Consider the following 15,209-nt stretch of genomic DNA (forward strand, 5'->3'; position numbering starts at 1 on the left):
TTTCTTTATTCTGCAAAACCCCTCAGTGCTGTTGGCCTGTGGAGTGCATTACAGGGGTGTGTGTGAGTGGGGTTCCCTGGCACAGGAGGTGCGTGGTTCCAGAGCTGTACCTCATCCACAGGATGAGCTTCCCAGGGAGAAGCAGGAGCTGCTGAGTGGGCACTGCCCTCACCCCCAGCCCTGGGCAGGCACTCATTGGCAAGAGGAGGTGTTGAGGCCAAGGCAAGGCCCAAAAACTGCCCTGGCACAGGGCACCATCCATGCAAGAGCCTGGCTGGGGAAGGTGCACTGGAGCAAGTTGTGTCTTTCAACACCATCCTGAGGAGACCCCACTCTCTTTAACCTCAGGGAAACATGGAGGAATCGAAGTGAAACTAAAGGTGTTGCACAGAACCAGTACTAAATTGTCAATTAGGGAGTTTACCCCACCTGAAGAAATCACATTTTACATATTGATCTTCACCTAAATTTTAATTTGAATACTGTATTTTTAATCTGAATATTGTCTATTGTAAATATATTGTATTTATAGCTGGAACAGCTTCCCCAGGGAAATTGTCAGCACCAAGCCTGATAGAGTTCAAGAAGCATTTGGACAATACTCTCAGGCACATGGTGTGATTCTTGGGGTGTCTTGTGCAGAGCCAGGGTTGGAATTGATGATCCTGATGGGTGCCCTCCAACTTGACATATTCTATGGTTTAGTTTCTCCCTTTTATTTTTGTGACACAGTCCCTGCCGGTAGCAGCAACCATACAACTCATTGTGACATGTAGGCCTGAGTTTGCAAGAAGTTCACAGAAACTCTCAGACCCCCACCACACCAAAAAAAAAAACACCAAAAAATCCCCACCAAACAAAAAAACAACCCCAAACCCAAGAAACCAAATGACCTTCACAGAAATGCAGCCATGTCCAAAGGAGTTAAACAAGTTTTTGTCTATACCTGATGCAAAATCAACAAGAGGAAAAATACTGTTACTTGATGGAGCTACTATAAATACTGTCTTAATTAGATATTCAAGTAATCACAAATATTTGGGACTCAAGGACTCTTTTCAGATGGAAAGATGGTTTTCAAGGCCTGAGTGCAGAGGTGCAAAACAGCTGCACTCGGAAAGGATGTGAACATTGAATTCCCATGAACACAGGCCTCTCCCAATGAGCTGCTCACCTCGCTGCCCTATCCACTCAGAAAGAGGAAGCAAACTAGAACTTGTTATAAGGCATTTATTTTCATTATGTGTTGGAAAGGGACAATCCTCTCTTCAAAACAATTACAGAGATAATGCCACAATACCTACTGCATATTGCTTTACTGTTGAAACCAAAACAATTGTCCAAAACAGATGCTTGGCAAACAAAAATAAAATTAATATATTACCATTGAAATGAATGCTATTAGATGAAAACACCATCTCCATTGTCTGATCTGATCAGTCATGCAATTGAAGATGCCAAATAGCAAATATTTTGGGTTTTACAGTAAGCCATGATCTTTTAAGGGTTGATATAATTCTATACAAATTTAAGTACAAAATGGGAATTATGTTTCAGAAGTCATAGTGAACCAGGCTGAAGCGAATCACAAGACACACTTGTTAACACTGTACAGCTGGATTTGAACACAGATACCAATGGACTTGCGAAACCGAGCACACGCACACAATGGTCCCCGAGATTCAGCCGTGCCGGGGGGAAGCAGTGCTGGACACTGAAGGACAATATCCAACACTACTCACACCCAGAGGGCCAATTCTCTCACAACTGTTGGGATCCCAAGGAATTGTTGTTACTCCATTTTAAGAACGACAGTGTTTTTAGTATGTGGTTGTCACAAGGGTATACACAAGCTGTATCAAATACTGAATCAGAAATAAATAATAAAAGATACATCTAACACATCTTTTATTTTTTAATATTTTTTTACAGCACTGACTTTACAAGAGGATAACTCATTTTTAGGGGCTGCTAACATCTGAAACAAAGAAGTCACTATTTTATACTCAACATATTCTCAACACTTAATAACTTTATATATGTATATATGACTTTTCACACAAAAAAAGAGAAGTTAAAATAATTTATATCTAAAACTACTGTGTAAAGAATGAAGGAGGAAATAAAATGTGGTTTTCTTTAAAAATGCTGGAAGAGGAAGACCTGATTTTCATAAACTCCATTCGCTGTGTCAGCTATTTCTGGAGTTTCAAGAGATTTCCTGGCCATCAACAAAAACTTCCCAACACATCAGGAGCCCTCTGCAAACTCATGACATGTTGGGTAAGGTCATCTGCTAATGAGTTCATGAGGGCCACAGGCATCTGCTATTATCAGCCCAAGTGGATTCAGGGTAAGAATGATGGAGAGGAAGAAAACATCACCCCAGACTGCTATTAAAAACCACAGAGTGAAATTCTGGACAACTGGTATCATGATGTCCACTGGCCAGGATTTTACTCCCAAGCCCTACTCTCCTTGTCCTCCTTCTGCATCACAGATAAGGGATGTTTTTCTCTCACTGGATTTTGTTATTTCCACAGGAAAGCTGCCCCAAGAGCAGGGTGGACCAGACCTCAAAAGCCACCTGCACACACAAGAGCAAAACCAATTTCCTTTGCTTGCTACAAATGCTACTGTGCTTGTGTTGCTGAGGAATCACTCCAGCATCTCCCATTTATGTCTGGATCCTCCCAAACTTCATCTCAAGTAACTTTTGTGGCCATTGTAAATGTGACAGAATCCACAAAACCCATCCAGTCAAAAGCTCAAGTACTGATGGCCTGGATCCACATAGGGTGAACAGTGAAAGGAAAGGTAGTAAAGATGTGGAAAGTACTTTTCTGGAGGTTACATTCCTCTGAAATAGATATTAAAGCAATATTACAAATAAAATCAGCAATGTGATCTGCAATGGCATATCCATTTTTCTATGAAAGCAAGAGGAGATTATATTAAAGGAAATATTTTAATCTACACAAAGCATTTTCACATATTCCTAATTACAAAACACACACCATAAAGTAATTGTATACTGAATACAGAAATCAATACATCTCTTACTAAAAAGGAGAGAGGGGGGAAAAAATTAGCAGGGTAATGCAAGTGAACTCCCACAAGTGTATGCCTGGGGAGACTGCTACAAACTCAGACTCTGTTCACTAAAAAAACCAAAATCCAATATTTTCTGCACAGCTGCGGAAGGCAAGGCTACAAGCTAGTGTGGAAAAGCCTGAATCATTTGTCATTGCTGCCATGCAAAGACTTGAGGAAATCAGTGTTAGTCTAAGAACTGAGAAGTCTGGATTTTTTTAATTGGATGAAAACAACAGGAGCATTTTTCCTGTTTTGCTTTTTTTTTTGCCAGGTAACACCTCTGGCCCCATTTAGTCTGTTGCTTTTGGACTGTGTTCTGCCTCTATTATCTAACCACTACCCCACCTGGTTGTTCCCTGGCTGTATACTGCCCACAATTCATCTAGAAAACTTGAGGCTTTATCTTGAGCAGTTCTCATTATCTCCTGATGCCTCTGGGTTGGCTTCTTAGCTTGTAATCATCTACAATGAGAACAAATTAAACTGGTAGATTTCTGTCTGTGCAACCTGCTGCAGACACATTCCCACATTGGAGGGAGATGTCTGGGAGATCTTTAAACTTTAACATTACAACAGTCTGAACAGTAATAATGGATTTATCCTACCTACCGAGCAGCCCAGTTGATCAGCTCCTCAGCACAAAGGTTGTACAGCCAGACACTTCAACCAAAGGCAAAACATCACTGGCCCAGTGCTTCTGCATTACATAAACCACAAGAGCTAGCACTGATGCTGATGGTTTGGTTGCATTTCTGCAGTTGGCTTTCACATAATGATCAGGATGTTCTGGCACAGGCTACAAAGTCAGGCACAATGTGGCCAAGTCAGGTAGAGTTAGGCAGCAGTAATACCACTCAAGTACTCCTCAACATGGAAAAGATCTTCACCTGTTGAAGCTAGTTACGTAATTACAGTGGAAAACCAGAGTCTCATCTCCACCATGCTGACACAAAACCTGGAGAAATTCCAATCAAGCTAATGGTATTCTTGTGGATTTCAAACAGTGAAGCAGAACAGTAATAAATCCCTAAAAAGCTAACTGGTGACCATGTAATTTTAATACAATTGCTCTCATCAGCACAGCAGTAAAAGCCATGCCTCTGAAAACACACGAGAACCTTTTTCTAACCCACAATAAAAAGAATTCAAACAGACATTATGGAAAATCTCCTCAGATTGTCTGCAATTTTAAGAGCAAGGGCATTCTGGTATGATCTAATGTTACTACACTCCTATTTTTACAAAGAAAGACAAGACTACAGAATATTAACAAACTTACTGTGAAGTTTATCTTAAATCAAAACTATCCTGAACTTACCAAATGAGGCAGCAATTCAGAAAAGCACTTTAGCACAAGCTTAATAACATACTCATGCTCAAATGTTTTGCAAGAATGTAATTGTATGTCTGGATACTTGGTAATTTACAGTTTTGGCTTTTACAAATTGGTCTCCCAATTTGCCCCTGTGATTTAGCAACATTCTAGTACATGAGCCATTACCTTAATTTCTGCAAGGAAATATAGTAGTACAGCAAATGCATGGTAATTTATGTCCACACTCTATTGTAATGCCACATCACAACAGGTACCTGCATAACTGCACCTGGTAAATTAAAGTGATACCGATACATTCGATAAATAAAAAATAAATTACAGACTATGGGAAAAAATGTCACTGATCACACCAATGACCTAAACTTGTTTTCTAGTTACTGCCAAGGTCTGGAGTAATATTTAAATATAGTATTTCTGCAAGCATTCAGAGAATTACAAAATAAACTTCTAACAATCATTTGTAAACAAGTTTAAAATGCACAATTATATTTCAGTAGTTTATTTTGGAGAAAAAAAGCAGTGCAAAATAGGCCAACCAAAATTCAGAAGGCAGCCAGAAAAATAAAATTCTTATTTGATGTTCTAACTAGGAAACAGCATACAGACATTTCCATTGGATCCAACACTCAGATTCATGTAAACATACTTAGTTTGAAAGGTCTTGAGTTAGTAACCCAGTTCTAACATCATTGCTCCATCCCCACCACCCGATAAAGAAACAAAACCCAAAAAACCAAAAAAAGCCCAAGCCATTGTAATAAAGGGAGCAACAGGCAAATCTACAAACACTCCACCAGCTGGTTACAAGAAAGTACCATACAAAAATATGCACTGGCAAGTTCCTTCCTGAGGGCATCTTTTGTTACACATGTAACACAAAAACACTTTTTATTTTAAACAAACAAAAACAAACCCCAAACTGCAGATGTCAATTTCATTTTAGTCATGGCTTTACGAAAGGTTTGGTCTACCATGAATACTTTTATAAACCCTTACCTATGTACATCTGACTCACTCACACCACAGCCATCCGAGACCTGCAAGCTGCACACAACACGGGATCCAGCAGCCTCAAAGCATACAAGGGCTGTGAAGCGTGCCCAGCTCAGAAGTGATCTGCACCACTTGAGGAAGTTGGCTGTGCTTATGAGCACCCTGGGATCTGACTGATACCACACCCATAAGGTTCTTCCAGTCCGTATAGAAATATTTTAAAGTTAGTAATCCCTCTAGAGGAGGAATCATCTTTTGTTGTGTAAATCATCCTGAAAAATTCAATCCTGGCTACAGGAAATTCCCAAGAATGGCATTTTGGAAGAAGACCAATCTCTCCTACGGAAAAAGCATTGTTTATATAAAAGAACTGCTACGTAACACTCTTCAAAACTTTTTTCCATCCAGGACTGGTACCGTCAGACAGGGTGGTGACTTTTACACAGTTTAATCCTCTCTCCACGATCTACCTGGGCTTTAAGTTCTAGACCCTTTCCTTCTGAGTAGCCATCTAACACATGATACTAACCAAACTAGCATTAAATGCTGCAGTGACAGATGCTTTATGAACACGTGCTATAGAAAAGACAGAAATTCCTATATTTGCAAGCTAGGAGCTTAACTATGGAAATTTTCTTAACACCACCCTTCTTAAATGTGTTTTAGGGGTAATAAAGGGAAGAGAAGGCCACTTCTACCAAAATAGTGTTTCTGTTCTTAGCACTTGGATATTTCCAATATAGTGTTCCGAACTAGCAAAAGTTGCAGGAATTCTCAACAGCAGAATGCTGCCATACTAGAAGACATCTCAAGAGATACAAATTGGCTGTGCTATAGTTTACAAATAGTATACAGCACTGTTGTAAATTACCATGTGGCCTCACCTGGCAGCTTGCTACAAAGTAATGGGGTCTCCAAGCTAGAGCTGTCCTGTATTTCTACCTTATATGAAGGTACACAGTTTTGTTTATATTTTAGAAAAAAATGTACAACAACATGGATCTGTGGAAGGCAGCGACTGTGTTACCTCTCAGGATACACAGATCAGGTGTGCTGCTCCAAGGAAAAAGCACAGCTCTGCCAGCCTTTTCCCAGAGCTGTCCCAAAGTCCTCACAAGTGCAATGGAGGGAGAATTCTCTCCCTGTGAAGACATAAGCTGCTTCATTAACTCTTCTAAGATTTCAGCACTAGCAGACAATTGAAAGCATGTTATTTAATCTACTAAATGACTCCACCTAAATAGTGGCACCCTCTCTGGGTGATAGGTGTTGCTGTTTGCAAGCGTGGTTGGAAGCAGATCTGAGTGAAGCACTGAGGCCTGGGGGGAGAACTGCAAAGCTGGGACAGGGGTGGTCACCTTGGTTCTGTGCCCTGAATAAGCAGGCTGCTCTGTCCTACTCAAAGTGCAGTGGCTTCACAGCAAGCTACCTGCCAACATCATGGCTGGTGAACATTTCAAGAGATTTGGTTTAGTGATACTGAAGTTGTTTTAGCTTTCTTATGCAACAGCCTACGTGGAAAAAAGAGGAACAGGATGTTTTTTAGGCAAAAATCTCTAGCACTGTTACATTCAGACACTGCATTTCAACATTATTATCTTCTTGATACCATGAGGTCCGATTTTAAAATGCTGGTCACCAGTGATTACAAAGAATAATAGAAATGAAAGAGCAACCCTCCCACAATGAAAGGACTAGTGTTAAAACACATATGTGTGTAAACTCACTACAGATTTGCAACTGGAATCTGATGAAATGGATTTGGATCACTTTCTCGCTCTTCCCCTTTCAGTCCGTTTCATCAGCAAATTAGGTTAAATCAAATTGAAAGTTTTTTTATTTTGCTTTTTTGTGTTGTGTTTTATGTTGGGTTTTTTTCCCAATTTTTAATCAATTGTATTGTTAAAGCCTGATCTGGTTCTGGGACCACAATCTGTATCCCTGGGGCTTTTTCTCAGTCCATGGCATTGGCAAGTTATTGAGAAGAAGCTTTTGTTGCCAACGTAGCGACGCAGTGCTGCTGGAAGCTGGGGGACACTGCTGAGTTGCAGCCTAGTCTCTGGTGTTGCAGTTTTACTGAGCTGTTGCTCTCGCTCTCCACAATCCAGGAGGAGTCTTTTCCCATGACGCTGAGACAGCCTGTGCTAGCACAGCATATCCGCTCGTCCATGATCCCACCGCTCTGCTCTGCCAGGAGCTTGCTGTGGTTTAGCTGGGTCACCTCAGGTACCTGACCCTGCAGGACAGCAGCTATGTGGTTCAGCAGATCTGTGAAAAATTCAGAAACACCCTCATAGCCTGAAAAGAGAAAAAATGAAGGAGAGAAAAAAAAGGCAATTAAGTAATTTCCTTAGGTTCTTTGAAAGGCTTCTTTTAACAGTTTGTTTCTTGGAGTGTCCTTGCCCTCCATTGACCATAAAAAGGTTATAAAAAAAAGGTTTTCTCCATGACAACGTTGTAAGTGACAGCAGAAGGAGATCAACATAAAGAAAAACAGACTCTTGAAATAAAAGTATTTTTCCAATGAGAAAAACAATTACCTTTCAGATTTGCTGCTTCTTTTTCCTCCCAAGTATATATACATATGCATAATTTTAGGTATATTCTATCATTTGTTGCTGAGTCCAGGTTTTTCCCTAAGTTACAAACTCTCTGGTATAATGTTGATCTTTTCCATACCATTTCCAGGTTTACTCTGGCGAGTAGCTCTAGTGCAGGACTTTGTTGAGGGTCTGGACCCTCTCCAGAATTTGCCCAGCAATACCCTCAGTTAGGGAAACCTCAGAGGACAGCAGGGCTGGCTTTATACCCTACAGAAAAGGCAGCTTCCCACTGAGCAAGAAGCAATGCTTGTCTAATCTAACCAAACTTGACACTTAAAATGTGTTTGCTGCTATGCCTGAGAAAACACCCGAGGGACAGGAAACGTACATCAATGATGCAGTATTTGATAGAAACATCAATCATTTGTTTCAGTACTGAAACCACCTTTCTGCATGTTCTGTTAAGTGATTCCAGACAATTTACAATGCAGTTTAAAAACAAGTTTCCTGGTTAAAACAGTTGCTCAAATACCAGTAGACGTGACATTTTTGGTGACATAAAGGGTGGCAGGTGTACAGAGCTTCTGGGTGTATTCTAAACACTGTGCTACAGGCACAGTTTTATCATTGAATTTCATTTTAAAATTTAAACCAGACATGCAACATATGGGTACAATGTCCTGAAATGGATCTTAATTGTTACTGCATTACCTAAAATTGTTGTCAGTTTGCCTTAGTATTTAGAGGTGATATATGACATTCAGTGTTGGTTAATGAGATAGGCTGGTTGTTTTAAAATGTCTATAAAAGTATTCTGGAAGTGACCTGGTATTAATGCAGGAGACTGAAGCAATAAGTTTAAAAGACCTATATGAATAGTACACATTCACACAGCAGCACATGAGCAGAACCTGAGACCATGAAGTAAATGCATACTTTAAAACACTTTTAGTGATGTTATCACTGAGCAGAAGAGTTCCTCAGATCCATAATTAATTCAATTTTAATTTCCATTGTCCTGTAAAGACCAACTTCCTTAGGCAATAAAAAACCCAACTTCTGGGAAAACATGAAGTAAGACTATAATTTCACCTATAATAAATGTGGGGATTTTATGGTGTATTTATAAGCCATAGGTCAACAATTCACTTTTATTTAGGCTGCTACACTCCTCTGGATTTTATTGCACTTGGTCCCAATTCTCCTAGATACTTAACAGGTCACACATAACATCACCAATGTGAGACAACAGCTCACAGTTCTCCTTTCTCAGAGGCCCTTGAAGAGATTCACCAAACAAGTCTCTCATTTCAAAACACCAAGTTTCCCAGTGCCCCACACAATAATCCACTGGTTGGCAGGGGTCAACTAGGACTCCTAGGGCTGGCCATGGGAGTCAGAACAGGATCTCCACCCCTTGGACAGAAGTGCTTGTTACGCTTTCTTGCTTATGTAAAAGCCATGGGATTAGCCTTCAAATCTACTCAGAGTGCTTCAAACACCCCAGGAATAAGCCATCTCCATAGTAACAGCTTTAATATTCAGCAAGGAGATCCATAGTACCCCAGAGTGTTCTGTGTCTGCTCATTGAAAACAAACTAGCCTTGTAGGAGGGCACTTGCCAAACTCACAAAGAAGTTGCTTTAAATATTTAATAGGAATAGGACGGCCAGTTATTCTGTCCTGAAATCAGCAGATGTTAGTGAAAGGAAGCTGTATGTAACAGTTGTTGTGCCAACCCTCTGCACACTGCGTAGAAGCACCCAAGGAATTCTGCCTGGTCACTCAGAAGAAATTTTACAAACTTGTAAAAAAGAAAATACAAGGAAGGGAGGAAGAGAATTAGCTGTCTCAACTTGTGGTTCACAGGACACCTGGGAAGGCTGCAAACTGTGGGTATTGCCTCACTTGGTTCATCTAGGGCTCTCAAACTAGTCAGTTGTGAGACACCACTGTGCTGCAATGATAACAAAATCAAGAAGTGCAGATTAAATTACACCTTCAGAAACTACTGGCAGTGAATTTGGGATTCGTGCTACACAGGGAATCAGTGGGAGGATATAACTTTTGCATGCCTAAAGCATAACTTGCATGAATCGTGCTCCAGCAGGTGCTATCCTAGCACTGCCCACTTGAAACCATTTTGGAAATGCCTGTCTGCAAGATGCCTGAATTTTGCTATACTGAGAACAGTCTCCAGAGTCCTCTGGCTGAGCACAGATAGGAAAGATGTCCACCCAGCAATGCATCTGAAAACAAGTGCCCACCTCTGCAAGCTTTGGTGGAGGCAGGAAGTGTCTATGAGCATTTTTAAAGCCAGCATTACAGATGCTACCTGCCTGATTTTTCAGACTCTCCCTGATCTGGCACACTTGGCTTTTCTGCATGTTCCCTTGGTCAGAGAGAAATGGACAGCCTATATCCTGCGTTTGCAGCAATGTTTTTACACACACAAAATGCACATTCAGATTTGATGCTCCCAGCTACCATGCAGATTCACCAGAGCCAGCAGTTCACCTGCATGGTGCTAGCCTGCAGCTGCTGGGGCTGGGTGAGCTCAGCCACAACCACAGGACAGCAGGCTACATGGAACCTTTTCTCTCACTTATCTGAGGTTAGACAAACATAGCTCCCACAGGCTATGTGACTGTGCCTACAGCTCAATATCTCAGCTGGTAACCACTGCTAAATATAGTACCAGTAGTTTCCCACATAACAAAACACACAATAGGCCTTTCAGACATTTATCTTTAAAATCTTTTTAAAGAGTTGCTGGTGCTAATGGAGCAGATAACAGACAACATCCTCCTACAGGTACACCTGCTCTCAATTCTGTCATTAAACTCATCTCAGATGACAGTCATGGAGTGGCAGGTTCAAACAAGCTTCAAGCCCAGTAAACACTGAAGACAGCACCCAAGAAAGGCAGCAAACCTCTGGGCAGCTGGACAAGGCTTTGGCCCCAAGCCATGGATCGAGTTCCATGAAAGAGGCTGTGAATACTCTTTAAAGGGCATCTCTTCCCCTCCCCTTTTCAGAGCAGTGCTGCAGAGATAATGTCCAGGAGGGTTGGCTCCAGTTTGGCTCTACTGCAACTCATGATGATTTGAGGAAGAAGACCAAGGGAGGGCACTTCTTGGGACTGCACTGAGCCAGGAACAGGCAGATCCCACTGCTGTTGCAGCCCACTGGTGACTCTTTTGAGGTGGGCTGAGTTTGAACTTCTCACTAGCAAAGTGCTGGCTCAGTCAATGAAGTCAGTCATTGTAACTCTTCAGTCTTTAATCACACAGGCCCTTGGAGGGAAATGCAGCTACCTCTGCTGAACATGCTTTTGAGCAACAGAGAGTTATCTGTTCTGAGATGTGACTTTGCTTCTGTTGCATTTTACCCCATTGCTTCTTCTCTGACCTCAGCAGACCTTGAGAACAGGGCTCATCTCTGTTATGATACCTTTTACAAATTTGAAGCCAGTTTTTCTCTCCCCTGCCTTCTCTTCTATATGTTTGAGCCTTACTGCTATCCTCTAGTTTTTCTCCAACTGGTCTTCAGCCTATCCCACAGTGATAAAGTCAGTAGTTACCACCAAAAAAACTGCCTCGTGAGACATGATGTAGATCAGTGCATAAGTTACTTCCCTGTGCTCTCAAGTCTCCTGCAAGGACTAAACCACTATTAATTCAAAGTCCCTTCAAAGACCAATTACTGTGCAGGCTGAAATGCAGGACTTGGGCTGAATTTTGAAAACTAATGCCTTAGGGCAGAAGTAGAGCAGAGCAGTTCTGCAAACTTAAGAGACAACAAGAAGTCATTGGTTCTGTCTAAATATATGTTTGCCACACTGCTGTTCCCCAATGTGGAGTTTTCAACATTTCAGGAAAAGGAGAATTTCAGTCTGTGCAAAGTACTTAAATCCAAAATACTACTTGAAAAAAACCACCCAAACCCCAAAACATGAAGCACCAAATCAAAATGCAGGATGCAGGATTGCAAAAGAATGTCCTCTATCACTGACTTCAAGACCCAATGTCTGAAATATAATCCTATTATTAAAACTGATATGGTTCCATCTAACACCCAATTTAGGTTGTTTCACTGCCCTGGGCAGAAGAGTGTTTTCATAGGTCTGCAAATTGCATAACACCATGTGGTAGAACCATGCTGGGAAGTGACCTGAGAATAGCAGAGCTGAGTTTTAAGAGGAAGACAGTCACTGTGGAGAGAGACAGACAAGGCACTACAGGGCAGTAGGAATGAGGACCTGATCCGAAAAACTGAAGAGACTGGGAGCTCAGGACAAGACCTGTAGATGTAAAGACACCACAGCCATATTGAAAACTTAAAGTCTTCAATGATGGGCTAAAGAAACTACACAACAGCCTGTGTAAGTCTCATGAAACAAACACCCCCATTCAGGTAATGAGAGGAGATTCTCAGAGAGAAAAACACCCTGCAAAACAGCAGGGTTATTTTCCTGGGTTAGACTGCTGAATTTAGCATGAGTGACAGACCATTACTGCCTGACCCTTATTCACACTTACAGCTCCTTTTAACCATTCTGGTGATCAAGGAGCTTGTTTAGTTGTTTCCAAGACAGATGTTGCACTAAAAAAGTTGGGGACAAATTTACTCATTTCAACATGCTCTAATCCATCCGTTTACTCCAGGACTGGAGAAACTGCAAGGACACGAACTCTCTACAGCAACTTCTGTGCACCTACAATTTTATCATTTTCAGATTCCTGGTATTTCTTTTGTGCACAAATGTCTTTTTGTGGGGAATCAATTTGCACAGGAAGAAATTTTCAAGGGAACAGTTTGTTTCTTCCACCCCCTCATTTTTTTTAATGGCCCAGAGTCTCAAAAAAGAAAACGTAATCTTCAAAGGCTCTACTAAAATAGAATTTAGTATTCTTTTCATTTCAGAATGAGGGCTAGGCCAAGAAAGGGTAGGTCCCAGCACACAGTCCCACACTTCAGTTCTTGAGTTTCCCTTTGCACAGAAGGGCACAACGGCTAAAATTGGCCACTAAAATTTGACCATATTTCCTAAGAACTGATACTTCAGATGCAAATTCCATATCTAAATAAGGGTTCTTCCCTTCCCAGACTGACCTGTATTTGATCTCAGAACTATGTGGTAGCTGCCATCCCACCCCCAGCCTGGGAAGCAATGATGTGAGACAACAGCAGTAAAACTTGCTCCACAAAGCAGGAGTGGAAAGGCCTTTCTTACCTGGGAATGCATTTATATCAATGACTGCATGCTGCCCAGTCTGGTTGTTAATGATGATATCAATTCCAAAGAGGGAAACTCCCAGAGCTTGCCGCAGCGCTTTAGAGATTTCCCGGATGACATCGTCATTTGGCCGCTCAAATACGCCTTCAATTTTATCCAGCTGTAATGGAAAAAGACACATAACTAAGGGACTCAAACAGCCTTTTTAATGGAAAAATTGATTTTCAAAAGTTTCCAGGTGCATAGCCACCAAATCTAATTGCAGAGAACCAGTGGCATGAAACTGAGAAAGATACCAAAGAGAAACTGCTTTCATAATTCAAAATCCTTTCTAAATTGGAAATTCATCTGCTCTAAAGCTTCTAGATCTTCCTCTTCATACTGGTGCAGCTATAGAAGCAAAGCAGTGTAGGGATGAATGGAGAATCAGACTCATTATTTTAAGTACTAGATCTACACCTTAAAAAACATATACAGGTGGCATATTTAACCCTGTGCTGCAAAAGTTCTGGCTATCATTATTATTTCAGTGTAGATGAACGTCTGTGTTAAAGGGCTGACAGGACAGACTCCTGCTGTTAGTTTAATCTGAATCATACAATAATCTCTCATACAATACAACTCAGCTGATATCTTAAGGGCAGAGCATATCCTTTATGTGGGTTTTTATGTACAAATTATTTTGTAAGTATTTATTAAAATGAGTGACTTAGGTTATTTATGACTGGAGGATGCACTCTGCTTTTTAAACAACATGTTACACAGCAGAAGTATGCTGTTATGCCTACAGAAGCATGACTGGAATACATATTTGTATGAGTGAGATGGCATGTAAACCACAGGAGCACACTCCCTAAGTCTGAAAGCAAATTTTTAGTAATGGCTTCTCCCTCAACATAACCACAAAAGGACTTATGACTAGCACAACTACAGTTTTAATATTTAGCATGCCTACCAGTGTTGCATACAAAATTCAAAATCAAATACAAAACTAGTCCCCAGCAGAACTTGTGAAAGAGAAAAGAATCCCAAGACTCAAGAGATTCAAAGGACCCAGTGCTGTAAAGTGACTTTTTCAGTAGCTGAGTGCCCAAGAACTTGTTAAGGTTCATATGTCCAAATCTTATTAAAAGGACTGGTAATGCTAGCATGAAATTGTGCAGTGTGCTGGCAATGCTGGTCTTGAAGGACATCCAGAAATGGTCCCATGGTCACAGCTCAGGCATTCTCACATGGCAGACAAGTACTGGCCCTCTGTGGCCTTGTTGCCAACACAATTTCTATGCTTTAATTTTCACTGTTTGTCTTTCCTCACAGAACTGAGTCCTAGAAGAATGATTTATGCTTATTAATCTCTCTGGACAGTAAAAAGGCAGGTGTTTACATTCAGAATCTCCTTCTTCCCTTTGCCTAGATTAGCCCTGGGTAGTTTGGGAAGCAGAACATCCCTGCTACAAGCTCTTCCTCACCAGAGCTCGGTAAGGAAAACCAGAGGGGGACACAGTCATGCTGGTTCGTGGTACCAAACAGACCTCAGCCTGCAACACAGAAGCAGACAGCTTGTGAAAGAGAGTCACTAGCTACTAACACTTCCATAAGAAAGGATTAGATAGGTTTCCAGCTGCACTAGAGGGAAGAAGACCAAGTGTACTTACCGCTGTTAAGACAGATGAGGACTCTGGTTTAGAAACATTGTGGCTGTTGAAAAATATTGATTCTCTGTCTGCAATTAAAACCAGGTTGTAAATAACTTTATACCAGACTTTAATTTCCAAAGTAATAGTGCAAAGAACAGCAGGTGGCAGTGCAGCCCTATGAATCTCCTCCTGGTCTCAACCATCCACCCCACCCACAGGGCTCTCCTGCCTGCTGGTACCTGGCTGCCTGCACAGGCAGCGACCCACAGACAGATAACCCACGGTTCTTGGACCACAGATAAATAGAACCACACACTGGGTACACAGAAATCTGTTTTCCTTCCTTCACCACAGCAAATTAACTA

The 15,209-nt window shown here is 41.2% G+C and overlaps 1 protein-coding gene across 1 annotated transcript in view; it reads right to left on the reverse strand.

Annotated features, from left to right (window-relative positions):
* Window positions 1-1,216: 1,216 nt before the first annotated feature.
* ITPK1 (inositol-tetrakisphosphate 1-kinase) overlaps window positions 1,217-15,209 on the reverse strand; it is a 140,370-nt gene continuing 126,377 nt past the window's right edge. Inside the window, exons 9-11 of the mRNA XM_066551939.1 lie at window positions 14,863-14,930; window positions 13,205-13,367; window positions 1,217-7,723 (exon numbers count right to left, since the gene is read on the reverse strand). Of these exons, the coding sequence (XP_066408036.1) occupies window positions 7,401-7,723; window positions 13,205-13,367; window positions 14,863-14,930 (554 nt within the window). The 3' untranslated portion in view covers window positions 1,217-7,400. The remainder of the gene's footprint in view (window positions 7,724-13,204; window positions 13,368-14,862; window positions 14,931-15,209) is intronic.

The sequence above is a fragment of the Molothrus aeneus genome, chromosome 6 (genome assembly GCF_037042795.1).
Source record: "Molothrus aeneus isolate 106 chromosome 6, BPBGC_Maene_1.0, whole genome shotgun sequence".
NCBI classification, from domain to species: Eukaryota; Metazoa; Chordata; class Aves; order Passeriformes; family Icteridae; genus Molothrus; species Molothrus aeneus.